The 27,766-nt window shown below is 30.7% G+C and overlaps 1 protein-coding gene across 1 annotated transcript in view; it reads right to left on the bottom strand.

Moving 5' to 3' along the window:
- The window catches only part of LOC121120677 (uncharacterized), a 65,293-nt gene that overhangs the window by 19,472 nt on the left and 18,055 nt on the right, over positions 1–27,766 (bottom strand). Inside the window, exons 2-4 of the mRNA XM_040715543.2 lie at positions 20,496–20,624; positions 18,445–18,616; positions 5,504–6,061 (exon numbers count right to left, since the gene is read on the bottom strand). Of these exons, the coding sequence (XP_040571477.1) occupies positions 5,504–6,061; positions 18,445–18,616; positions 20,496–20,624 (859 nt within the window). The remainder of the gene's footprint in view (positions 1–5,503; positions 6,062–18,444; positions 18,617–20,495; positions 20,625–27,766) is intronic.

Below are 27,766 nucleotides of genomic sequence, written 5' to 3'. Positions count from 1 at the left end.
GTGCCTCATAACAACATTAAGGAACAGGTTGGGGCCTCGTTGAAGACAATTTACAACGTTTCCAACCGCTTGGAGGCTGGGGGTGATCTCAAGCATTCCCCTGGGGCTGGCAGGAAGCCCACTGTCTCAACAAGGCAAGTAAAGGCAGTGTTCAAGAGGACTCCCAACATGTCCATTGCCGACATGGCCAGAAAGATGGGAACGTCGACATCCACTGTTTCAAGGGCATTGAAAAGGGCTGGAGGAAAGTCCCTGAGGCGTACTGAATGCCCTCTGCTAACTGAACGTCAGCGAGAAGTCAGACTTGAGCGTGCCAAGAAAATCTTGAATCATATCGAGAGCTCATCTGGACGCATCATTTTTTCAGATGAGAAAACTTTTACGGTCGATCCTGTTTTCAACAGGCAAAATGACCGTGTTGTGAGCTTTGGAGATGTTTGGAGATCCAACGGGAAGGCCATGAAGCTAGTATGGTTCCCCACTGGCACAGATTAACAGCGGAGGATTATGTGAAGATTCTGGTGTCCAAGGTCCTTCCGTGGATCAAATCCATAGTCGGCAATTCTCCTTGGGTTTTTCAACAAGATGGAGCACCCCCCCACACTTCCAAGAAAGCTCAGGAGTAGCTCAAGGACAACATGAACTTTTGGCCAAGGACTACTGGCCCCCCTCAGAGCCCAAATCTGAACCCACTAGACTTATCTATCTAGGTGCACGTGGAGACCAATGCCTGCAAAAAACGACACAAGAACATAAATGCCTTAAAGGCTGCTGTCAACAAGGCCTGGGCCTCCATGGATGCCGATTACATCCAGCAAGTCTGTGGCAGCTTCAAACGTCGCCTGACTAGTGTCACTGAGTCAAATGGTGGCTACATTGATTAAATTTGATCACAAACTATTTTATTATTCTAAAAATGTATGAATAAATTGTTTCTCAAGTAATTCGAAATGTCATTATTGTCCGCAATATGTTCTGAACAAAAATTGGTAAATAATTCTGCACGGCCCTGTAGTTGATAATAAGTTATCATTAGTAGTACTATATAATATTAAAAAAATTCTTCAAAAAAGGAGCTAGATCATGAAAAACATCAACTGATTTTTCCAACATTCAAAAGCAAGATAAATTTAATAATAAGTAGAGCTGTGAAAATTGTCGACAGCCTTGAAGTTGTAAATATATTTAATATTAAGTTGGTAACCTGCAAGATATTGGTATTCATTTTTCCTTTTTTTAGATTGTTTATCTCTCACAAAGATATCCTTATTATGAAAGCATAGATGGTCTAATTTCATGATTTTCATGATTCATGACGTATGCAATTTTTTATGTCCTTCGCAGAATGAACTTATTATTTAATTAAAAGGATATAATCATGGAGGTTGAATAGTTAGTTATAGAAATTTTCAAGTAAACTCAATGCCCTAGTTGACAAAAACGTATTGCGTAGACCACTACCTTGGACCAATATTGATCACGTGTTTTTGTTTCGTTATAGTTATGTTCCTTACTATTTCGAACAATAAAACGAATTATTGAACTAGGTTTACCGTATGGAGACTCTGAGGGTAGATGGGGACCCAACCCCCTTGACTCACAAATTTAATTATATGAACAATAATATTCTGTATACTTAATATGAAAATAAATAGAAATTGGCACCCCCTAGAAAAAATTTAAAACTTTCGCCTATGATAACCATAAATAGTTTTTATAAAGATCTCAAAATTTGTATAAAATATGTTTTAGAAAGTGGAAGCTATTTTTAATTACAACTGAAAAAGGTTTTTTTTATTTTCGAAAGCCCTTTTCATTGTCATTCATTCTTGAGGAGGAAAGATCTAAAAATAAAGTAATAACTAGTAGGTGTGATCATGAAAGACAAAGAGTAACACAGGGCCTTAGTTTTTGGATATTTTTTTAAAAGAAAGAAAAAGTTTAAAAGCTCACAGAATCCCAGTAGATCATGTATCACCACTCAGGAGAAATTAGTCTCCTGAGCTCAATGTGCGTAGTTTCTCACTCAGGGTATTCCTAGAGAAAGAAATATTCTGTATGTAAAGGATTTTTCATTAACAGCGCTTACATTTTTTTTAAATAAAACGAAAACGGTTTGAGATATCGACGATTTCTTTATTTCCCGTTAAAATACATTCAAGTTAATGTATGAATAAATTCGATGTTGTTTGAATGACCACCACGTGCACGTTTTACGAAGTCCAATCATTAAACCCAATTTTTGACTACTTTTCCGCATAAATTGGCTGAAACTGCAGCATTTTCGCATTGAATATTTGTTCTGAGCTCTTCTAACGTCGACGGATTATTGATGTAGACCAGGGATTTCACGTGATCCCAAAGAAAATAGTCTAGAGGCGTTAAATCGCACAAGCGAGGTGGCCAATTGACTGGTCCATTTCTGGAGATAAGACGCTCACCAAACTTATTCTTCAACAAATCGATTGTAACAGTTGCTGTGTGTGAAGTGGTACCGTTTTGTTGAAACCACATATCTTCCAAGTCCATATCTTCCAATTTAGGCAAAAAAAAATCGATTATCATGGCGCGGTAACGATTTCCATTCACATTAACGTGGCGATTGTCATCGTCGACGAAAAAGTAAGTCTCAATGACACCGCCAGCATGCAATCCACATCAAACAGTAATTTTTTGGGAACGCCTCATGAATCACATGTGGGTTTTTTTCCAACCCAATAGCGCATATTTTGCTTGTTAACAAAGCCATTGAGCCAAAAATGTGCCTCATCGCTGAAGATGATTTTACGTTGAAAATCAGGATCATTTTCGAATTTTCCTTCAGCCCATTTTACGAATTCCCGATGTTTGAAGTGGTCAAGCGGCTTCAGTTCTTGTGTCAACTTGATCTTATACGGGTGTAGGCCAAGATCTTTTCGCAAAATTCGCCACAACGATGTCACAGAGATTCGCCACGATTGAGAACGGCGCGTAAGAGACAAATTTGGGTCATCTTGAATTGATGCACTTGCGGCAGCAATATTTTTTACTCTTCGTGCATTTATTTGTCTCACTGGCACAGGAACATTATGTAGCGTGTATGTGGACTCAAATTTTTTCACCAAACGTTGAATTGTTGATTTTGCAGGTCGATTATGTTGACCATAAATTGGTGTTAACACTCTTAAAGTTTGGATCAAAGACTTTTGAAATAAATTTTAATAATTTGCAAGCGTTGCTCGAGTGTGTACTACTCCATGATGAAACTACCATAATTTCTGAGCACAGCTGTCAGAGAAACAATAACAAATATGACGTTGTTTTCGAAATCTATCAACGTAAAATGGAAGCGTCCTTATTGAAAACCCCTTTATATATACTTTACACAAGATGCCTAGGTTAGATGAAATAATTGTAATACTTTAACATTTACTCATACTTAATTAGTGCCACTCCATCTAACCAATTCAAGGAACCTTAAGAAAAAAAAATCAATGATCCACAACTATTTACAAAAAAAAAAAAAAAAAACACAAAAAAATTCAAACATTAATATTTTTGGAAAAATATTTCAAAAATCCACAGCTAGTCAGATAAAATTTCATTTATAAAATCTTCTATTAAAAAACAAAAAGTCCTTAATTTGGGAGGGCTGCAACCCCTCCATCCCAACCCCTGTGTACGCCCCGTTTGTGCAGGAGTTATAACTATAAATCTTTGTTTAGACTTTGAGTAGAATTAAGGATCTATATTGGGGTAATTCGAGCTTATACGTTTTTACAACTTACAGAATGGGATTCGTGTCTCTTTCCTTCCTCTCACAGCTCCTTGCAGTTGATCTAATAAAAGGTCTTGACAGCTAAGCTGCTCTGCTCCAAAAACATTATTCAAATTTTGAGCATTACCCCATTCATTTTAGTTTTATCATATTTTTACAAACCGACATGACATATTATATCTGTTAGCAAATATATTGTCTTTAAATGCTACCAACATGTATTTATTATTTCAAATTTACTCTTGTGAGGATTTCAAAAATATCCACATCACTAGTAGTAATATGCCAAATACCTCATTTTTGTGTCATCCATCCACACTTTCCCTTACATCAAAAAATATGTATAATTTTTTGGCTTGATGTTTCAAAAGTTTTTTTTCCTTTTTTTTTGTCATAAATGAATGAATAGAGTTAAGGAAAATATGATTTATCAGGAAATATATTTCTTTTTCATTATTACTTTACTTTTCCTTTAGAAAAGCTAATTCAATCATTAAAGCTATATGTACATTGGTTTATAATGAGATCCACTAGGGGGGGCTTCTTCAAACACACTCTTTTCCTATTGTATATACACACAATAGACCCACGTATCAAAATCAGGCATCTACTCATTCGGAAATATCTATTTTATGGTTCTCACTTTGTACCTATATACATTAATATATAAATACATAGATGTATTGTACATAAATAGATCGAAAGGAACGTGGAAACGAAAGATGGTATCTACTTTCCCCTTTCTTCATTATCTCACACTAAAAGACAAAGGTTCCTTTATTGCTTTAATTGCTTTTTGCCATATAATAAAAGCAGAAGATAAAGTAATTGTACAAACATATTACATATGTGGTCCGTCAACACAAAAGTAAGCTAGAATTTGTATTCTTCGACGAATTGCACTTAAAGTAGGGAAAATTTAATGTTACACTTAAGAATAATAAAGTGATAGATAGGGTCATATCGGAACTAAATGAAGGTTCTAAACTATTCTTGATATTCATGAGTATCTTATAAACTTATAATTGGTCGAATTACGCACATAAACAGGTGTTCTGCAGAGGGGAGGGGGGATTTTTAGAAATGTTATTGCTTCGGAGGGAAATTTTTTAAGAATTTCTTTTCTAAAATTAAAAAAGGTATTCTATCAAATTATGCAGCTAAAGAATTATTTTCTAAAAAAACGAAGCCCTCCCCCCCCCCAAAAAAAAAAAAATATATCTATATATAATTCTTTATAATTATTATAATTATAATTTTTGTTAAAGACTGTATTTGTTACAAAAAAACTATAATTTATTAACGACCCGTTTTGAAAAATTAATGAAGAAGTTAACACTATCATTGTAGCAAGAACCCGCTCAAAACCATTTTTAATCTATCTTTCGGAAGCGTACCAAATTGCACTGAAAGTAGCAATTATTCCTCATCACAATGAAGTATTTAAAAATTGAAAAATTTTATTTGAAAGGCCATAATGGGCTAATTTATGTTTCTTAAACCAAATAAAGATTTTAGCCTATAGTAGACATCATTCTAGAAAACTCAAATAATTACAGAAATATAAGTAATTCTCTATAATTTACTTAAATATCTATATGAATTATTGGGCTGTATGTTTTACAAAAATATTTTGGACACTTCTCATTTACTTGATTTTTTTTCAAGATTGTTTTTATGTTGACGCACCACATATATAGATAACACTATTATATAATTTTTTATGTGTATATAAATATATCATACCCATAGAGAAAATGGAGGTCACTGACTTGATAGGATCCTCACACTGCGAAGACTCATGTTTCAAAAAAGAGGTTCTACACATCCGTCCTTGAATAGCGTGATGAAGAGCCCCATAGCCCTGAACCGAATCCATTTCATTTGGACTTGCCTCAATCTCCAATAAATACGTAGCGATAGCAACCTGTCGCTGAAGTACTGCCAAATGAAGTGGTGTGTAGCCCTCAGAGGTCTTAGACTCAATCTCTGCTCCATGTTTGACAAGTATCTCTGCAATGGCCTTATTCCCAATGACGGCTGAGAGATGTAGGGGGGAGCATCGCGTACGAGAGAGCTGATTCACATTAGCCCCATGCTTAGTTAACAAATCTTCTAGAAGGGAGGTTCTTTCTGAATAAGTAGATATATGTGTGGAAGTAAAGTCCTCAAAAGTGGGTTGATTCACGTCCACACCAGAGGAGTTGAGAAGGAAGTCAACAGTATCATTGTGCCCGGCTTCAGAGGCAAGATGAAGGGGAGTTAAGCCAGCGTCTGTTCTTAAATCCGGATCCGCGTCAATCCCTATAAAGGAATTCATATAAACATATTATAAAGATGAATAAATCGGATTCAGGGTTGGGTTTAGCGTGATTGGGCTCAGAGGCAATAATAAATGTGTGACACCCTTTCTTTTATTCTTAAAAATATTTTCACTTGTTACAAAATAAAATGTGGGGTTGTTTCTTTTTTTTTTTCAAAAACATTAACATATAAGATTTTTCCTTTCCTCTGCAGAGATCATCTTATGAATTCACTTAAAAGTAGGTTTCAAGTTTTTTATAGAGTATTTCATGGTAACTTCAATTCCTTCCAATAAACTGAAAAGAGACTACTACTCGTTCTTACTTATTAATATTTTATCTTTTTTGTGACTCTGTAAGGTTTTGTAATTCATTGTCGATATTTTTAGAGGAAATTACTAAGAATTAATTTATAAATAATATCCTATACAGCAAGCTTTTTCAAGATGTTTTACTTTTGTTTCGAGAGTTAATTGTAAATTGAAATCTTTATTTTTTTACTTTTTTGATGTAACTTCTCTAAATTAATAATATGTCGATTTTTGCCTTCATCCGATACTCCACCACAAAACAACCAAATGTCGGTTAGTGTATAAATTAATTTTTCTAAAGAGAGCTATAAAAGTCAAAACATAACATTTTTCCCCGAAATTTAGGAATAAATCGTATTTTTTCTTAAAAAAAATAGAAAATATATTTTTTTAGACCACAAAAGAACATATGTTTTGAACTAGGTTATCATGGATTTGACGTTGCCCTAGTCATATTTTTAAATTTAAAAACAAAAATATACCCCCACCCCCTTCCTAAAAACTGCCCCTGATCGGTAACGAAGCAATAGGTATCTATGTATAACCATGTCAATAAGAGGGTGAGGGAATCATATCATATTTCTCTCTCAGACATTTTATTTTTTTAAGTGCCATTATGTATGAGTGAATGTCAAGTGGGGTTATGATATGTGTCAAGTCCTATCCTAAGTGTCACACAAATACATAGCATAAATTTAAATAAATATCAATTTGTTCTCCCTCTCTGTAATGTCTTTATTTTTTATTAAGTGTTGCTACAACTGATGTGTAAACACATGTTTCATGGATTATTTCACACAAGTCCATAGAGCAACTATGATAATAGAGATTTGTCCAAACATAGCAAAGGTGGCACATAAAAAAATCCAAAAAAAATCACACCTTTTTGTGCCCTGAGATCGAAATAAGATGAATTTATTAGACTTTACATTCTAAAAACAGGAATAACGAAGTACAAAAGGCATGTCTTGAGAAAAGACAAAAAGTAGTAAGAGTTAAAAGCCGTGATGCTAATCACTAGCATTTTGAAAATATTTAAAAAATAAACAGAAAATCAACATTATAACAATTTGAAAAATGTTTTGGCCGTCATGATAGTTCATTAGATTGACTAGAAGCAGCTGTTATTACGATAGAAGGAGAGAAGGAAATAAGTAACAACATTGGAAAAATTACTTCAATATCGATCCTCAGTCTACTTTGATTCCAACAAGAACTTCCAATTATAACTATGCAAGAAATCCTCTGTGTCTTTTATGAGCATGTGGAAGTGTTCAATACAGCTTTGTATACATCAAGAATAGATTGTAAGTAGTAGAATGGAAAGTTCACTTTTCAGAAATTAAATAATATTGATAGCAGCTTAGGAAACTAGAAGACACTCCTCCTCAGTTTGCCAATTCCAAATAAACGAGTAAGCCAATAAAAATACAACCGATTAGCATCACAGGTTATAATTATAAGTCCTTTTTGGGCTCAGAGTAAAATAAGTAATGTTTCCCTACATATCTCTTTCCTAGTAAACGAATATGATATTTGTGTTTACTTCCTACTTATCACAACAACTCGTAGATAATCTAATAAAACATCATGACAACTATGCTGCTTTCACCCCAACATGCAAATTTTATTAAATACAGCCATTTTCGTTCAATAGACATCTTTGCTATTGAATAGTGCAGCTATTGGACTATTTATCAAAATAATTAGAAAGAAATATTAACGAATTTATATTTGTACATTGGAAACATATGTTTTATTTCCACATTCATTTTCTAACAATAATCAAATAGCAAGGAAATTGTGGGTTTCTATTAGATTTTATGCATTGAAGAAATGCACTTTGTTTTTATGCCATTATTATTAATGCCCTCTCTATTTTGTGGAAAAGTAATAATTTGAATCCTATTTCTTTTACATACATACAACGTGATAAATATCTACTTTTTTTCCACATCAAAAGTTGTATAGGACCTTAAGGTCCTTAAAAACTTTTAATTTGTAGATAACGGGAGTGATTTCTCACCCTCCCTGTTTTCTCTTTAAGAAAAAAGTACTTGCTTCTTTAAGGGCACATCACATCATACCAAGTAGCTTGGTATATGTATGCACATACAGGGTGTGGCATAATTAATAGAACGAAAAGCTACACCAATAACTAATAAAGTATTGATTGGAGAAAAATTAATATACATATACTAAAAAAAAGAAATAGAAGAGAAAAGTGACAGTTGTAACAAGTTTTTTTTCTCGAAAATCAAGAAATCGGGAGATATAAAATTTACAAACCCATTGTAAAATATAATGCGAATTTTAAAGGGTAAAATAATTTTTTAAAAGGGAAATATTTTTGTTATAATACCAACAGTTTTTATTGAATTATCACTAACTTATAGTCTTTTTTATTTTTGTTAGTTTACTTACTAGTCAAAATTCAAAGCTAACACTCAAGGATAAATTTGAGGTATTCTAACGGTCAGTTCAATGAACTCAACTGCAGCCAATGTTCTCGTTGTTCATTTTTTTATATATACCTATACTTTAAAGCAACATGTTTTCTTAGCAGAGGAGAGCCCTCAAGAAGGTTATGAGGTGGAATTTTTCAGATCTTTAATGCTCATCAGTAATCTATAATATATATCTTTGTCTATAGTAATATTCTAAGGTTGTAACATAGGTATAGAAGTTTATATTCAACACCTTAAAATATAAATTTATTTATTATTCTACTTTTCTTCATTTCTAACTCAAACAAAATAAAAAAATATGTATCTGTCCCTAGCTGCAGGGACAGATACAACAGTTCACAGGTCAAATGAAAATGCAAATTCTGCAGAAACTACTTACTGATATAACCTTTAAATAAGTTTAAAGAGTAGCAAATATGTGTTAATATGTTGTGCTAAATTTTGACGTGTCTAAGTCAAAACAGCTCTGACTCATTGAGTCAAAAATAAAAAACGTTGCAACTCTCCTAGGGGGCTACTTTACTTTTGTTTTGATGCAAAAAAAAAATTATTTATAGAGGCAAAGAGGACCTCAAAACTTTCCCACGCAAATTTGATCTTTAAAAAATACTAGTAGACATAACTATATTCTTGGTTACTGTGAACAAAGGATAGGCGGATTTTGGCCTATTTTTGTATTTTTCACTGGCTTTAGATTTTTTTTAAATTTTGTTTTTGTCAAATCTAAGTAGTTTTAATTTTGTCATTAATTTGGCAATATGTTTCGTTTTAATTTCGTTAGTTTTTTATCTTGGCATTGTAATGGAAAATAATAATTTTCATTAACGAACACATTACGCCTTATTAAGTACGTCAAAATGAATAATGATTTTAACGGCCCTTAAGGATACAAAAATAGATGGAATATGAAGAAAATAGCGCAGATTTCCCTGATGAGTTATAAAAAGTATAGTTTCTTTTTAGTACCCTAAATCTTATTTTTTTCAATCAATATTTATATTATTCCTTCCAAAGTTGTTGAAATAATTGAATTTGTGGAATTTTGCATATGCATCAAATTGCGAACAATCTACAATTATAACCCAACCAGAGAGGATGAATAAATGATGAATCCAGAGAGGATATTCTTACCCACGCATTCCCTAGAGTCATTTACTTATAATGACTTCATTTTTAGTCTATTTGTTTACTTTGTTGATGATGATCAGGGAAAAAGGGGAACATCAGAAACTGTATTGTTTTAGTAGGTCAGTCAAACTTTACTTTTTTCTCGAAAGCAATAAGCAATTTTGTGTCAAAATGTTATCACTCATCAACAATGATATTGTTCTAAGACATATGTCTACCCCAGTAAGTATTATTCTCTCTTTGACTACACCTAAAGGCTATAAAATAAATTGCGAAATATTTTTGTTAGCTGTAGTAGTTACTTTGCTGCGTGAAATATTTTCCTTGCCCAAAATGTAGCTATTTTGTATGAGAGATGACTTTAAATGATCCCTTCTTCTCGTGATGTATGCAATTTTGTCTTCCCTTCGCAGAATTCACCTAGTTAATTGAATGAAAAGGCTAAGTTTATGAAAGAAGAATAGTTCGATATGGAATTTTATTCATGGTGCCTCAATGCTGCTAGTGGAAAATGTAGTGTTGGATAGATAACTACTTTGGACAAATATTAAGCACTTTGTCCGCGATTGACTTTGGGTCAATTTAATAATACATTTTTTCCTCAAAAAGGTACGTCAAATTGATATAAAAACTTATTATTCCTCAACAAAGCTATGCTAGGTAAGACATATGAGCAGTGGAGGAGTAGTAAGGGTAATAAGGGTTCCATAACAGCCCAAGGAGTATATTATAGGTTGACCAAAATTAAGGAAATTCTAAGAAAATTTATAATAAAAGGGTAACCAAAATGTATATATTCTGGAAATGTCTTAAAAAAAGTTACTCCTTTCTTTTAGAAAAGCCAAAATAAAAAAAGATCATTTTTCGGCAAATTAATTATTTTTTTTAAAAACGTAATTCTTTTGATCAGTTTAAGAATAGGTTTTTTTTATCTAAATAGAACGCAATATTGATTAAAAAAAGCTTTGATTAGTCAAAATGAATGTTCTATGTAATATATAATACATTTGATCATTGAGGGAGTAGAAGGCGGACCAAGGGGCACATTACAGTCCAAGGAATATTGTAAATTTTGACAAAGTTATAAGAGGCGGGGAAATTATCATAGTTTTATGAAACCTTATTAAAGGTCATAAAAAAATGTATTTTTAAGAAAAGGCCTTTTGTTCTCAATATCATTGAAAAAAAAGTTAATTTCAGAAAAATTGAAATTAATCCACGTTTAGAAAGACACAAAAAAAAATACAAGGATGACCTTTTTGTAAGGTCATATTAAAACAAATTAATATATTTTTGCGAAAAAAGAACTCTTCCACTGAATTATGCATAACTTCCATTTCAAAAGGGGCGTGTTATATGATATAATTGTTTATTTTTAGAAAATAAAATTATTTTTTAAATCAAATTTAAAAAAGGAAAGAAAAAAACTATTTTGAAAAATCCTAAGAAAATAAGATTGTTTTTAAATACAAGATACAGCATTAAACTAACATAGACTTTTTTTTCTTTTTTTTAATTTACTTTTGTAAATGAATGGTGCTAAAATTTATAAAAGAAAAAGATCGTGCCTCTCTCATACTGGTTTCCCAGACTTTTAAATCCTCAGAAAAAATTATTTTGCAAGTTATAAAGGAACCAACTCTTGTTGCTTTCTGTCCATTTTACACGTATTTACACATCTTTAGATATACATGTAAATGTAAATAATATCATTCAAAGGATTCCAGAGCAAATAAATGAAGAATGTATAACTAAAATGGGATTTATTTTGTCAAGCAATACAGGTTTTTCATTTTGAAGAAGTGATCCAATTATTATTAACGCCAATAAAACTTTTTTTTTCAAATTTGTGCCTTGATGGTATTGCTAATTTTATGTTCATGTTTCTCGGTAATATAGCATTTCCAAAAGTGCAAGTCCAAAGTAAATTTTTACATAGGAAATCTTGCGAAAATAATTACTTTTCGTTACAATATCGTTAAAATTAACCAACAAATATTAGAGCATACGTCATTACATTTATTATTTCGCGCAACCTTTCCTCCAAAAAGCAGGCCAAAATATTATGTTAATTAACCAATATGTTATTTACTTGCTAGTAACTAATCGTACCTTTAAGATTTTTCTATACAGCATTATTACAATTTTTCATATTTTTTAGGAACTTAAAGTAGACAATATCTCCAAATTATATTTGTTGAGCCTTTTTTAAAAGATACTTCATTAGCTCTTGAGTTTTTAAACGTTTGTATTATTTATCTTTGTGTTTTAACTAGGAATATGGAAAAGTCTACAAAATTTAATATTAATTTCCATAAAAATTATTTAATATTATGAATTTACAGTCATAAAATATAAAGGTAAAAAAATATTTCCCTTTTTCTTTGATGTTGATGGTATCATAATATGTAACAACTATAATTAATGACTGAAGTTTTTTTATATTACTAAAATATCCAATTTATTTTAGGGTAGCAAATTAAACGAAGGAAGTACACGCACAAGAATTTTAAGGTTAAATATTAATACTAATATTTATTTGTCCCAAAAACTCATGCATTAAATTTGAGACAATGGGCTTATAAGCTTGAAGCATGCATATATTTTATTGCAACTTTTTGGCAACTTTATGTTGCAAAAATATTGCAACTAAAACCTGGTTTTACTCATTAAAAAGGCTTTTTAATACATAGAGTACACCTAGTAAGTATGTAGTGCTCCATTTTGGATCTCATTTTCATATTTATTAGCTACATGCACAATAAAATATCCACAATCCCCATTTTCTTTTGTATGGTGTAAATATAAATTAAAATATAATATAATATATTGCTTTTTTTTTCTTGGAATGTGAATGAGTAATAATATTTCTTAGTAGATGCTTTCTTTTGTGTTATTGCTAATATTATTTTTACAACATATTTGAACGCACACATTTTTTGCATTAAATTATGGTTATTTGGTACGTGCAAACCAAAGAAGAAAGAGTGTTATTAATAGTATTTTAAATTGAAAGCCGAGGCATGAATTTGGGCCATGAATGGAGAAGTAAATCGTAAGCACTTTAGGTACAGTAAAAAACACTGACATTTTGAGCTCACGTAAGCTGTTATGACGTTTCATTCAATGGCATATAAGCAACTATGAGTTGAAAGAAATGAATACAAACTCAGTTCTTTATCGAGCAAGGACATAGGCAGGAATTAGTCGTTTGCCGATCCTTAATTCTACGACGAGTCCAACAAGGACATATACTTATAACTCTTCAACAAATCTTTGTTAAGGTAGGTTACCACCAAGGATACAATAATATATGTCACACCGGTATGTAAAACTAAAAGAAGCAGAAAACTAATGTGGTCACCTTATAATTAGAAGAATGTTTGGGATTAGAGAAGCTTAGCTACCATGATGTTCTATTAAATCAGATGCAAGTATCTCTGAACGGAATTAAATAGACACGGATCCCTTTCAAAATATGTATATGACATAAATGCTGTAATTACTCCAATATCGATCCTCAATTCTACTCCAAGTCCAATAAGGACTTACACTTATACCTCCTGAGCAAACCCTCATTGGTACACTTTGTCTTTCATAAACACATACTCAAGTTATTAATTTATACTTGGATGTTCTGTCTTCAAGAATTAAATAATAATAAGAACAGCTTTGAAAATTCTATTCAAATTACTAACTATAAAAAGCTGTTCCTACTTTCTAGGGCATGTTTTATACACCTCTATTTACCAAATCTATCATGAATGCATAAGTTTTTATTTCTAAGATTTTGGAACGGGCCAACAGACAATTTATTAATATGAGCTTTTCATATTGTAATTTTCAAACCTTCAAAATTCTTTCTTTCAAAATAAAAAGGTTCTGTGATCTACAACGTTTCTTGTTTGATAGAGAAAAAATGCCTCATTAGTCATTTCCGTGCTTCCAAAATATAATTATCATGTGATATTTTTACTTCTACTAACAAAGCACATTTTAAATCAAAGTGTTTTTTTTTTATTTTGAAAGGAATAATTGTTCAGATTTGAAGATAACAATATGCAAAGTTTTTAAAATAAATCATTATACAAAAATGATAAATTAGGTAACCCACGTTTATTCTCCGTATTCGTAAGTACATTTTAATTAGATGTAATCTCCTAAAGAATTAAGGAATAGTGGTAAAAGCTATAGAATATAAATAAAACAGTTCAGACAACATTAAAAACTAACACGCAAAAAAAATCTTACGAATTATAATAAACATATGTATTGAACGAAAGGAAGGAAAAAATAAAAATATATTTTTAAAAAAGATCTGTAGAATTGTTCAAGAAGTCATAATATTATAAATCAAATTGTGTCAAAAATGTTATATGTTTTGAATATGTTCATATATATTCATGTTACAAAAAGTTATATGAAAAATGGATAAAGAATAGAAAAATGAAAAGAAAAATGATTTTTCTTCAATGAACAAGGTTTGAAAAACAATAACGGAACAATATATTGTATTTTGTTTCAAAATATAGTCAAGTATCTACTAGTGCTCAAAATCGTAATGAAAAAAAGTAGTTGTCTATGAAAGAGCTTCTTAAAGTGTGTGATGCGGCACACTTGGGTGCCCTTTGAACATGCCAGGGGTACTGCCAAAAGAATAATTATTTTACAAGTAATAAAAAAATCAATAAATTTGATATTTCATATAGAAATATATTTGAATACATAAATATATTCATTTTACAAATGAAAAGATAAAATTTTAAGTTCATTTTAGATAAATAAATGTAAAAATTAACGGTTACAATCTGTCTCAAGTACCCATTATTAATCATGTGTCATGTCAATCGCCCACGGGATTCAACGTAACTGAATTGCTCAGGATATCGTTTTATCGTTTAACCCCGAAAGTACATTTGATTTCATAGAGGAACAAGCAACATCATCATGGATCGTTTTCTAAAAGAAAAATCCTATAGGACTGTGAAAGGTAGCCTCACCCCACTTAATGCGATCCTTTGTCCACCAGCTTTGGCTTTGCACCAAAGGTCAGAAAGGTAACCACTAGTTCTTGGCTAAAAAAAGAGGATATACAGCGACAATTACCACAAACTTGGCTTCATCAGTACTGGTGATGCAGCATGCTCTCTCCTTTAGTGGAAGAAACATGCAGGATAAAATTGCCAAACCGCAAAGGATGTTTCCAATCAAACACAAACATATTATTATGTTTTATTTGTATTTTTTTATGTTCATCACCGTCTCGTGCAGACAAATAGGGCATTTGCATTTAGGGTACTAAAAAAATTGAGAAAGGCTGGTGTAGTCGGTTATAGTTAGGTGCCTTAGAACCAACCAAATCAAGAAATACTTTATGTAACAGTAATTACGTTCATTTTATTGTTAGGCCTTATATGGTGACTATAGAATACTCATAATTAATATACCGATAAATGATACCTCTGAATAAAAATTGGTATAATTTTAAATGAGCGTTACGCGTAATAATGAAGAAATATATTCTGTAATTTTCCACCTTATAAAATATTTTAGAAATGGTTTTTATTTCAAAATGTCTTAGATGCAGTGATTAAGATAAATTAAGTGTTTAAAATTATCATCAGAAAATGATCATCTATTTTAATGTGTACTTTTTTACTAAGATATAAGTAAACCACAAAAATACTTTACACATCATTTATCAAATCATCAGTAAGGATGGTCGATGGTGGGGGTAAACATCTTTTAAAGCCACGAGAAGAAAGTGGAATCAAGTACTTTCTAATTAATTAATTATGTATAATATTTTTGTTCAAATCTGCCTGTTATCTAATTTTGGTGGGAGATTAATCAAGTATGATATTTGCACTACGTATATGTAAAATATAACAAACGTGACTAAAAAATTAATAATCAAAGAATTACGTCTAGGACCTTTGTGATTACAGATACCAAAGCTATAAAATCAAGTAGCAAAACGATGACCATGTTATCAATAATTTGTCCAAATTGAGTTGGCAACAAAAATCTTTGTGTTACCCTACTAGAAGCGCCAAGAATTGAAAAAAAATGGGACGTCCGTCAAAAAAATGATATTTTTTATATAATGACTAGAATAAAAAGTGAAATATCTTTCTATAAAAACATTATTTTATATTTGAGTGTGGAAAAACGGAAAAAATGGGAAGGCCTTTTAAAAATTAAAAAACCTCATTAAATTAAATATGGTCACAAATTTTATTTAAAAGGCCATAAAAAGGCTTGTCCTTTTTTATTAAATATGTCTCATATAAATAAAATAAATAAATATTTTCTATTAAAGTAGCGTTATTCGATAAGTATTACTCGAAAATTGTATTAAAAAATGCTAAAAAATGTTTTTTTGTTATTTATAATGTATATTTTAAAAGTACCTTCGTGTTAGAGCCTAAAAAATGATTCAAGCTAATCTTAAAGTATACATTTTTGGTTGCCAAATTCTTGAGGAGGTGAAAATGTTTGAATCAAAATACGGGAGATAATGGGATGTGAGTCAGATAATTTGGAAAAAATTATGCCCCCTTCCCCCCTAAGAAAAATTTTAACGGCAGTCATGCTTTATTCTAACTCTGGGTTATATCCGTATTACAGCATAGCCTCACTAATACAAAAATACCCAGTATATTTTGTTATTAGCTGTCGAATCCCTTGTCTCACTTTCTACATCATGGATATTTCATAATTTACTATGTTTGATAAATATACGAAGTAATAAGTTATTTTATACTATTCTTATACTCTGTTTCCAAAAGGACAGAAATACAATTTCTTGTTGACCCCTCGTAGAAAATAGATATATATACTGGTTATCTTATTATTGCTATGAATAATTTTTGGCTATCAAATACAAACTTATAGATACACTTTTAATAAAACTATAATTTAGCATTGCCCAGAGTAATTAGGTGTCGGCTAAAAGACAAATTTTGCTTTATATAATATAGAAGAAAACCCCCCAAGAAAGCCTCTGTGCTACCCTTCTTTTTTCATGAGCATACTCACACGTCACTACCAATTACTTATATCAATTCACATGAGTTCTCTCCTCAAGTATAAATTAATAGTAATAAGAGTTTGAGAAGAAAAAAAATCAATCGGTGTAATGACTATCAAAAACAGAGCTCCTTGTCTGCATATTGGTGCTAATTTGTCCTCCTACTCTAACAATAGATCATTCGCGTCACGTCGCCTCCGGAAATTATTTTCACACAATTATAAGTTTGCGACAATTGAACTTCAACATTACGCTTACGTAGTCTCCAATTTCAAGATAGTAGGAGAAAGTATAACGTGGGGAAAAACTTATCGACAATGTAAAATATGAAATTAGTATGAAAAGGTTTGCTCTTTAATAAAATATGAATTGATTGTTCTTATTCCCCCATCTTATAATCATTTTTGTTCAATATATCTCCTCTTGCGTAATTCAGTCAATAATAGGCTTTTTCGATTCAAAAATCTTTTGTTTGAACTGGGCAAACAAAGAAATAAATAAAAAGCAGAAGTAGGTCCTTACATTACATGTACATATGTGTACATACAAATATATAAAATAATTTATTTTCAAATCCCTCTTGTATACGTGTGTGTACATTGGAGATAATGCCCAAAAAATAATTACACGGAAGTATAAGGATACAAAATATCCACACGCAGAGAATTAAGATTTATGCTTCTTTGTTGGGGAAGTAAAGAGAGGGGGGCAAACAAATGGTATCCCTACTATAAAAAAAAAAAGAAAACCACACAAATAGAATAACTTCTTTACAATCATGTGACATTTAAAGAAATATATTCCAGCCGGTAAGCGGGCATAGGGGAAAGATGCAAGTACCTTCCTTCCTGTTTCCTTAATTTAAATTTAAATTTTGGATAGAATATATTCTTTTTTTATTATAGAACAACTATTTACTAATTGACTAACAGCTATGTACGTTTAAATTTAAACAGGGGCGTAATTAAAAATTAAAATTATTTTAAAGAAAATTAGAAAGATACTTAATACAAAATTCTAAAAAATTGCAAACTCAGATAATAAAATAAAAACTTCCGTCTTGCGTTAAGATATATATAATTATCTTTACCATCAAATAAACATCTAACGTATAACTGAGCATAGTCTTTTTTTTTCTTTCTTTTTTTTTAATATCATTTTCTTCTTCTTCTTTTTTTTTTTTAAATATGACGCACTGAGCTTTAGCTCACACTATCATTGCTACATTGTTCTTCTTTAGATCAAATAGTTACACTGTTCTAAGATATTAAGTACACATTCAAAAATGAGTGCTCCACAGAGAGAGAGAGAGACTAACCTTGCTATATTAATATCGATGATAAAACTACTCTTGGGGGGGGCGGGGGCTTCTATTTTTTACAAGTTCAGGTTACGGCAAATTACCACAACACTCTCCTCCCCCTAAAACTGCTCCTTTTATTACCTAATTGGAGAAGTGAAGAGACAATGTTGGTGTGTCCAAAGCGAGCAGCAAGATGCAATGCACTTACACCTCCTTGTGTCACATCGCTAGCACAGCTTCCATGGCGAAGAAGAGACTCCACAATACGGAAATGCCCATAACGGGATGCCAGGTGCAAGGGTGTTATGCCTCTCTGAAAAATAAATAAAATTTAGTCTTATCTCGATACTAATAAAGAAACAAAATAACACCTAATACAAAAATTGTATTTGTATCAAGTAAAAAAAGTAAGAAACACTAGAGGTGTACCCAAAATTTGGTGTAGAATGACTAAATTACGACAAATGTGAGTTTTATAGAGTCAATCAAAGACAACTCAAACCCAACTTTTGATGTGTTAAAACATTATATTTAACGACAGGTTTGATTCATTACAATTAATAGCTGCCTCAACATGCTGGTCAACAGATTGGCAGCTTTTGAGGATGAAGGCCGTATCAATGGCTTACTACACTGTTATGATGACAGCTCGAACCAAATCCAAATTTGAATTAAAGGTACAGCAGAATTTTTTTCCGAAACACCCCAAACTGCAAAGTCCATGGGGTTGAGGGTAGAGCTTGAGAAATCGCTTCACCGACGGTGAAGGGATTGCACGCGTGTCATCTTTTTTGTTGTTACTTTAACATTTGTACACTTAGAGATATGGGATAAAAACAAAACTTGTTTATTTTTATTTCAGCTGTCATTTATTTGCATAATGAAAACTCGTCATTAAAAATTATGGGACTTTGTCGTAATTGAATACTATTCAAATTTTGTGTCCTCACTCTGTGTACATTGTGTATTGCCGATGAAGTACTTTCAAAAAATATTATGCATATTCATACACCTAATTAATTTTCTTATAGACTTTATGTCACTTGTTTGTTGAGAGGATGAGGTGTAACTAATCAATTGTCAAATCTTTTATAGGTATGAAAAAATTGTTATCCTTGATTTTTTATACAGGTCAATTGCATTTTATCACTTTCATCACCAATATTACGTACAACAACATAAAACTCATGACAATACTTTAATATTCAAATGTCACAATTCTATCAAAAAAAGATTGCTTTTAATTTTTATTATAAATGTATTTATAAAATTTTTTCACATTAAATAGAATAGATAGGACTTAAAAGAAAATACTTTAGAGTTAAAATTATAATAAATTATTAAAATTACAAGGTGGAGCAATTTTTTGGTATATATATATATATGTGTGTGTTGCTTACATGTTGTATTTTTAGAACTTTAAAAGTAGATAAAAAGTCCAATTTTTGACTCAGTGCATCATATTTGTGACGGTGGTACAAGAGGCCTACAAATGTACAATATCACTTCCTCCTTCATTATGCATGAAACTATATCTGTAGAAGTAGTAGCTGGCTGAGCATGGTTTAATTCCAGAGGTAGCATTCTAAATTTTACTTAGCCAGTCACTATCATAAGTTTGAAAACTGAGAAACATGCACTTACAGTATAACATCGAACAAAATTTTTAAATTAGTGCAGTTTGTTCAAACTGTTTCATTGGAACCAACATTTTTAAGACCTTTGCATAATCGCCAATCACTAATTACCTAATCATCCATAACTATAAAATACGATTGTTACCTATTAAGTTGTATGAATAATCATTATTCTTTTAAAACCTTTCAATCAAAAATAATTGAAAGTGAAACAAAAAATAAAAAATCAACGGGTTTCAATTAACAGAGTTCAATTTATTCAACAATGGAGGACGTCACCTATCCAATATGACCACCAAACCATGTAAACACAAATTTTAAATGTGAACTACTATTATGGTACAAAAATAAAACTTTTTTGTTTAATAAAACTTGTTCTATTGTTTTATTTTAGAAAAAGGAAGTTATGTTGCTACACCCTCTATTTGTAGAAGTAAAGTGATTATAAATCGAACCGATTCCAAAAAAAAACTTTAAATCGACTATATTTTGTAGATATTTAAAAATAAACTCAAAATTTTATTCGAAACAACACAACAACAATTCATTACTTACAGCAGCTGTGATCGAAGGAGGTGCCTTGAAGCTAAGTAGAACACGGAGGCATTGATAATGTCCTAGTTTGGAAACGATGTGAAGTGGTGAGAAATCATTTTCAAAGCGTGAAGATGGATTTGCTCCATTCTATAAAACACAAAGAATATAATTAAGTTAAAGGCCATAAAAGATATTATTGATTTTTTTTTATATTCTCACGTTTCTATTTAATCTATGAAGTACTTGTATATCAGTATTTAATTCAATTTTCTTTCTTTAATTCATTTCATAAATGTTTTGAAATGTGCAATGGAATTGAATTAGCTTTTGAATTTGAGGGGGACAAGAAGTAATTTTTTCAGATGATTTTTTTATCAAACATTTTTTGGTATATATATATATATATATATGTGTGTGTTGCTTACATGTTGTATTTTTAGAACTTTAAAAGTAGATAAAAAGTCCAATTTTTGACTCAGTGCATCATATTTGTGACGGTGGTACAAGAGGCCTACAAATGTACAATTCACACTCAAAAATAAAAAAATTATCAAATTTATTTTGCCAGTAATTCTAAGAGGCCTCAAACTTAAATAAGGTCCTTTTTTTTTGTTGTCCCCATTAGAATGGGTGTTTGTGCATGAGGAAAAAATATAATACCTAAAACGGAACCATCTTTTTATATGACGGGTTATGCAATTTTTTGAAACAACATTTAAAGTTGGAGAGCCCGGGTTCTTCTCTTTTTGTTTACAATAAATTCAAAACATTAGAATTGATTATCATGTTGGAAGAAAAACAAAGGCGAAAGATTGCAACCAGGCTTGCCACCTAAACGTAATCAAAAACAGTTATTGGACCCAAATATGTCTTGCAGATAACTCTTTCAAAGTGCACATCGAATAGTGTGAGAATTTTGGATAAGTTCACAGGAGGGTTCGTCCAAAAAATGACTAATGAAGCTCCAGTAAAAGCCTATGAAGAGTAGTCGGATCTCTCCAACCGGGGATGGACATGGACGTCAACATCTCAAGGTCTACCGTGTCAAGGCGCATCATACTCATAGAAGCTCTTGGTGTCCCTCTATACCCCCAAAAAGTACAACTCCTGACAGCAGAGATGATGAAAAAGTGAATCATCATTTCAGTTATAGTTTGTTTCGTGATCTCTTTGCCTCTCCAGATCTAAACTCCCTGGGTTTTAATATTTGGTGGCAAGTAAAGTCATTGACTTAAAGAATCCAACACCCAAATGGCGAGGCCTTAAAGGAATCTGTCAATAAGTGCTGGAATGTCATATTATAACCCTATATCAAAAGCACCAGCACAAATTCTGCCTCCACCTTGAAGCTGTTTTTGCTGCATACAGTGGATTCAAGATTAATTATAATCCTTAATATAATTTTTATAAATTATATTTTAAATATTGTTTTTGATATAATATATACGTCATTGGTTAATTCGTTCATTTTAGACTTGAAACTTTGGAACAACACTGTATATCTATGTACACTAGGTACATATATATATTTTGTAATGCTGAGTCAGAGAATTTCCATTCTTTTTCTCTTTTCCCCCCTTTTTATTAGAGATGGATAGATAGCTCCGGTTTTTTATTTATTTTTTAAATATCCTTCCGTCCATATTTTATGTCTTTATTATTATCAGAACTTTAATGTCTACATTATTATTTTTATTTTCTCTATTCTTTTTATTGTTTAGTTTTTGTTTTTAAATTATTGAGAGGATATTAGAACATATATACAATATTGATATCGCTATAAACGAACACAGGGTTGCTATAAATTACTGCCCCATCTTTACTCTGTTCTCTTTTCTCCACATTTTTGAGCTCCACACTTGCGACACGACTTGATCTCAATATTAAAGTCTTGTGACTTGATTGTAACTCCATAACTAAGCCTCAAGACATGAATTGGACTCAAAAACTCTTTAATAGTCAATTTAAAAGACCGTATATTGACAGTGTGTTCCTTATATTATATTTGTGACCTTGAAATAAGCTCAAAACGTTTGCAAACTTGATACAGATACTCAAAGACTTGAACTTGATTTGGAGGTTTGAGCAAAGACTTGTGACTCGACTTGGACTTGTAGTATAAGGACTCACATCTGCTAGTTAGTATCTATTATTGTAATTTGAGACTTGCCATTCATTTTTGTGTTGTGTTGCACCATGCAGTGGCTTCAAATAGCAAAAAAATCCACACAATTTCTGTATTTTTGAGCATGGCCTTACCCCCCCTGACACAAAAATGTAGGCTTTATTTTATTCTCCGCAGTGGACTTTTACACATATTTCCCTTATCAATGTTCTAAACGTTCATTGGTTGAGTTTAAATTACAGGTGATAGCTTAATTATTTTACTACTACATATAAATATGATCTTTTTAATCTACACACAACATTTATGAATTAATTTAACTCAAGAGTCTTGCTCAAATCGAGAGTATTGTTCAATTTAAAATTATGGGTTCTAGGAAAAGGGGAATATCTCGTAAATTATAAAGTCTACATATTAAATTTCAAATAAAAATATTTTTGTGATTTAAATGTTGCTCATAACAATTTTTAATCATTTATATCCTTCTTTAGTGATTTATAAGAAGATATATTTTTCAAAGCAAATATATCACTATTTTAAAAGTTTTAGAGACAGTTTCAAAGAAATTATATTTTTAAGGCAAGAGGAAAAAATAGAGTTGAAAAAAAAGTATATGAACCAGACATTTCCTAATATATTTTCTAAATATAACAAGGGAATAGGTGGAGTTGATCTCTTTGACACAATAACAGCTGTCTATGACGGAAGAATTAGATAAAATAAACGGTGTTAGCCTATATTTAGCTTGTCAGAAGTGCTTTCTACAATTCAAGCCTAGTGACTTATGAAAGTTAGAACAAATGTATATCTGGCTTGTTTAAACTTTATTCATTATACTTATATGCATACATTACAAAACTATACATACAAAGGGCAAAGAACTCAACCACACAAAGGGATATGTGTGCTACTACAACAGAAATTGATCTTAAGTCCTACTTAATTTTATAGATGTTATCAATAATTTGTTTAATTTTATGTGTATTTCAAAAATCCAACAAGGACTTACGCATATAATTTCCTAATAAATCATCATTAGTACTCCACGTTTTTATAAGGATAATTACAGTTGGTTACTTTATACATAAGTGTTCCCTCCTCAATATTTAAAGATTAATGACAACAGCTTTGTAATAGTAAAAATAATAATTTAGATTGCAACCACAAAAATTCCTTCCCTCGTTTTAGGTGATATTATTTACAACTCTAAGTATGAGTCAATTTTGATGCATTGCTATTATTTAACATAAATTTATATATTAGAAATGAAATCGAGTGGAAATGACTTTAAACATTATGCATGGCCTTTAGAGAAATCATGAATAAGAAAGCAAAGATGATAAAAACAATAAATTAAGGAATATCATTTTCAAATGAACAATAGGATTTTTAATGCACTCAACAAAGAGAGAGTGGGAAGCTTTCAAAATGGCGTCGTTTGAATAGAAAACATTTACAGCACAATCACAAACTTTTTATTCTTTTATATGTATGTTTACATATTATTATATTGTTTTAAACAGTTTTTAGTTATACTATGTACATAATATGTATACCTATGTATAGTTTAAAGATAAAGAGAAGAAATACAGTTATATACAAAACAATATTGTACATTTATGTATTCGAAAGCAAATAGCCAAAGGATAGATGTTATAAACTAACTCTAGTCAAAAGTTTGAAATTTCTTTTTTTTTTAATTTTATATAGAAATGAAATACATACAATGATATAAATTCCCAAATCGATAATTTATTTGAAGCCTTATACAATGGTTCTTAACCCAGGTAATGTATATCTTGTTTAAAAACGTTAATTATAAATCATTTCATTAATAAAATGTAATACTGTAAAAAAAAATGTTAAATTTATCATTGTTCAACAAAGTTGGCTTAAAACACTTTTTGAGGATCCTTTGTTTAAGAGAGAAAATAAGATCCACAGATGCAAGAAATTATACAGTTTGTTAAAGTCTTACAGCCTCAAAATTAAATTAACTAAAAGTTATTTGTTCTAAATTTTAATTAAAATATATGTCTTTTAAAGATTATGAAATGAAACTGTAATTGCATAAAAATTGGTCTATATATGAAAATTAAGTTACATGAGTATTTTGAATTTATGTGTAAACATTGATCAACTACAAATAAGTCATACTAAATTAGGCAATATGTAAAAAAACTGAAATAAAATTTGAGGGTCATTTTGAAATTCTTCACAAAAGTAAATACCTTTGATACAAATTGATTGAGGGTTATATATTGAATTATTAAAATTATTCTATCTAAAAACACAAGTAAATGACGAGTAATTTTCCTCAATGTCAATTTTCCAAATCGTAATTATCCGTATACAGATAACATTATATAATAAAATTTCACAATTCCTCAATCAAGTATTTTGAAAACTTTCCTCCCAAAAAAACAACAACAGAAAAATGGTTTTAAAATACTTGGTAGTTAACCATAAATGGAAATATCATCAATAGTTGTTGGAAATGACTCACAGCAGCTAAATAAAACTAAGTTCTAATTCAACAAATCTATGATCAGAACAAAAATAACTATAAAAATCGACAGCTGAAGACTATATACATTGTAAAGGTTTCCTTAATGAGATAATACCCTGGGAATAAAGATCAAAATCGTATACTAATTAGACAATCTCTCTCCCATTATGGAATCATTATTAAATAATTGTTGCATTTCAACAAGATCTAATTTTAATTCAACCAATCAACGTTTATAACACTGAGCAGAGGAAGAGACGAAGAAACGCCGTCCACAGCTCACAAGAAAAATTATCTGTAATTTGTTTTTGGAAAAATATTATGAAATTTTTCAAATCAGTAAATTTATTTCCAACTTTTCTTTCCTTTCTTTTTTTCCCCACTAACAACAACAACGACGAAACGCATAATCTTGTCAATCCAACTATTAATCACGGATCAACGATCATATGATGTTATTTATTTATAGAGAGTAATAAAGCTATTCATAAATATGTAGATACGAGTAAAAGCACCAAATATCAAATAAATATGCAAATGAATGAGGTAGAACGATAAAGAAGTAGAAAAAAACATCATCAAAGAAGAAGGCAGAAAGTTGCGTCGTGTTCTTTAACATGAAAAAAATAACACACAAATATGATATTGTTAGTGATGAACTTTGGGCCTTAATTTTAGATCCGGGAAGTATCAGGTATTTTTCTTTAATATTCGGGTAGCTTGCATATTTTTCACGGTTTTTGATGCAGAACCGTGAATAATATTATTTTTTTAAAATTTTATTGGTTTTATTTTTAGGTTCCTTTTTGAAATTGACTAATGTAGTTGAATTGATCCATAAATTAAGGACTAGACTTGAGGTTGTCGTTTATATATTGATGGATTTTGGCTCCTAATTTTAGACCCAAGTAGTTTCTATTCCTTAAAAAAAATATTCTTTTCGATTCTCGGTCCCAGATAAGCGAACAACATTTTTTTATTCATATTTTTTCTTCTATTTTCAAGTTCAAACGGGTGTTTTGAACCGCAGTTGTGGGTTCGTTTACTTTTAGTATCATTTAACATTGGCAGAAAAGTCTGGGATTTATACATAGATGGCGCTATTTCATATTTTAATTCACCTCATTTTCAGTTAGTGCCAAGCTTCAAAAGACAGATACCAAAATTGAATATCAATTTGTTGTTTAGTATAAGAATTATTAGTTAGTGTGACACTCATTTTGTTATTCCTAAACCAATGGATTAAAAAAAATATTGATGGTACAAATACCGCTTAAGGTAAGCAAATGTGTTGAAAAGCGTTATGGGGACTCTGATCTATAAAGTGAGTAAATAAATAAATGCCAATTTTGAACAAAAATAAACACCCGATGCATTCCCGAGATCCATCATTATTAGCAGTAGTAGTCACGTGGTGATGGAACAACAAACATTTAATTTACATAATATTCACATCAGTGCCATGGCTCCCTTCCTATTATTGTTTTTTTTATTATTACTACCATAATCATTATGTTAATTTTTGAATAGGGAATGTATTTCTGGTAATGTTGAGATTCAATTTCCAAATTCCCTTTCTCTTTTCTAAAGAAAAAGTTATTTTTTCTCTAATTTATTATATAATAGACTGGCACCGGATCAAACCCGATTTTACATATCAATCGTATGGTTCACATATTATTATCATTGCTGGTGTTACTAATATCAGAATAATTATTTTGAAGTATTGTGTAGGTTCGATTGAGTCGAGCGTAACCCAGTGGATTATTTAAGGATTAGAGGTGTCCTTAAACCAAGGCAGCCTAAGCAGCCAGGGTGTTTCTAGCTTTTCCATTCACACTTAATTGAAGCGGAGAAAGTTCATTTAAGAAAAATTAGGATTTTTTTATGTACATTGGAAAAATAATCATATTTTTCAAAAAAAAAGAAAGAAAACGGCCCGCAGATTTATATTTGATCTAAGACCTACTCACGATAAAGCTGTCCCTGGCCTCAGATATTACCCATAGTCTTGTCAAAATAGGGATTGGAACATTGTCCAATCCATTTTGGAATGGCCCCAGTAATGGTTACGACCGCCGCACTCAAGTTAAGGATCGACTTGTGTGGATAAATTAGCAAAAGAAAGAACAAAAATTAAGTTGATATACATGCCACTTAATGGGCTGAACAATAATACTCAGAAAAATGAATAATATTTGAAGATATATGGCAATAATTTTTTTTTTCTTTTCCCACTATTTTTTTATATTTGACAATATTTTTTTATTATATATATATATATGTTACAAATATATTTGTATTTACAAAAAAAAATATTGATTAATCTGTTGTTGTTTTTTTATTATTTTTTTGTCGTAGATGTTACTCCTTAAAAAGATTAAATAGCGGAAGGAAGAATAATATGAAATGAGGGACCTGTCTAAAGAAGTCACAGAACCATCGTAATATTCTTTATATCCTATCATAGAAATGTCATCCTATGAAGAAGGAGCACGTCAATTTCTACTAACATCTCATAGTAGCTACCACGTTTATGTGTTGAATCTTTTAACATTCCTAGAAAATGTTGTACCACAAACCATTAAAAAGAAATTATATATGATTTCATTTGGCCCTATAAATACTAAGTTTCATTATGACAAAAAATAATTT

The sequence above is a fragment of the Lepeophtheirus salmonis genome, chromosome 6 (genome assembly GCF_016086655.4).
Source record: "Lepeophtheirus salmonis chromosome 6, UVic_Lsal_1.4, whole genome shotgun sequence".
NCBI classification, from domain to species: domain Eukaryota; kingdom Metazoa; phylum Arthropoda; class Copepoda; order Siphonostomatoida; family Caligidae; genus Lepeophtheirus; species Lepeophtheirus salmonis.
The sequence above is the reverse complement of the archived record's forward strand: the minus strand, read 5'-3'. Positions and strand labels throughout refer to the sequence as shown.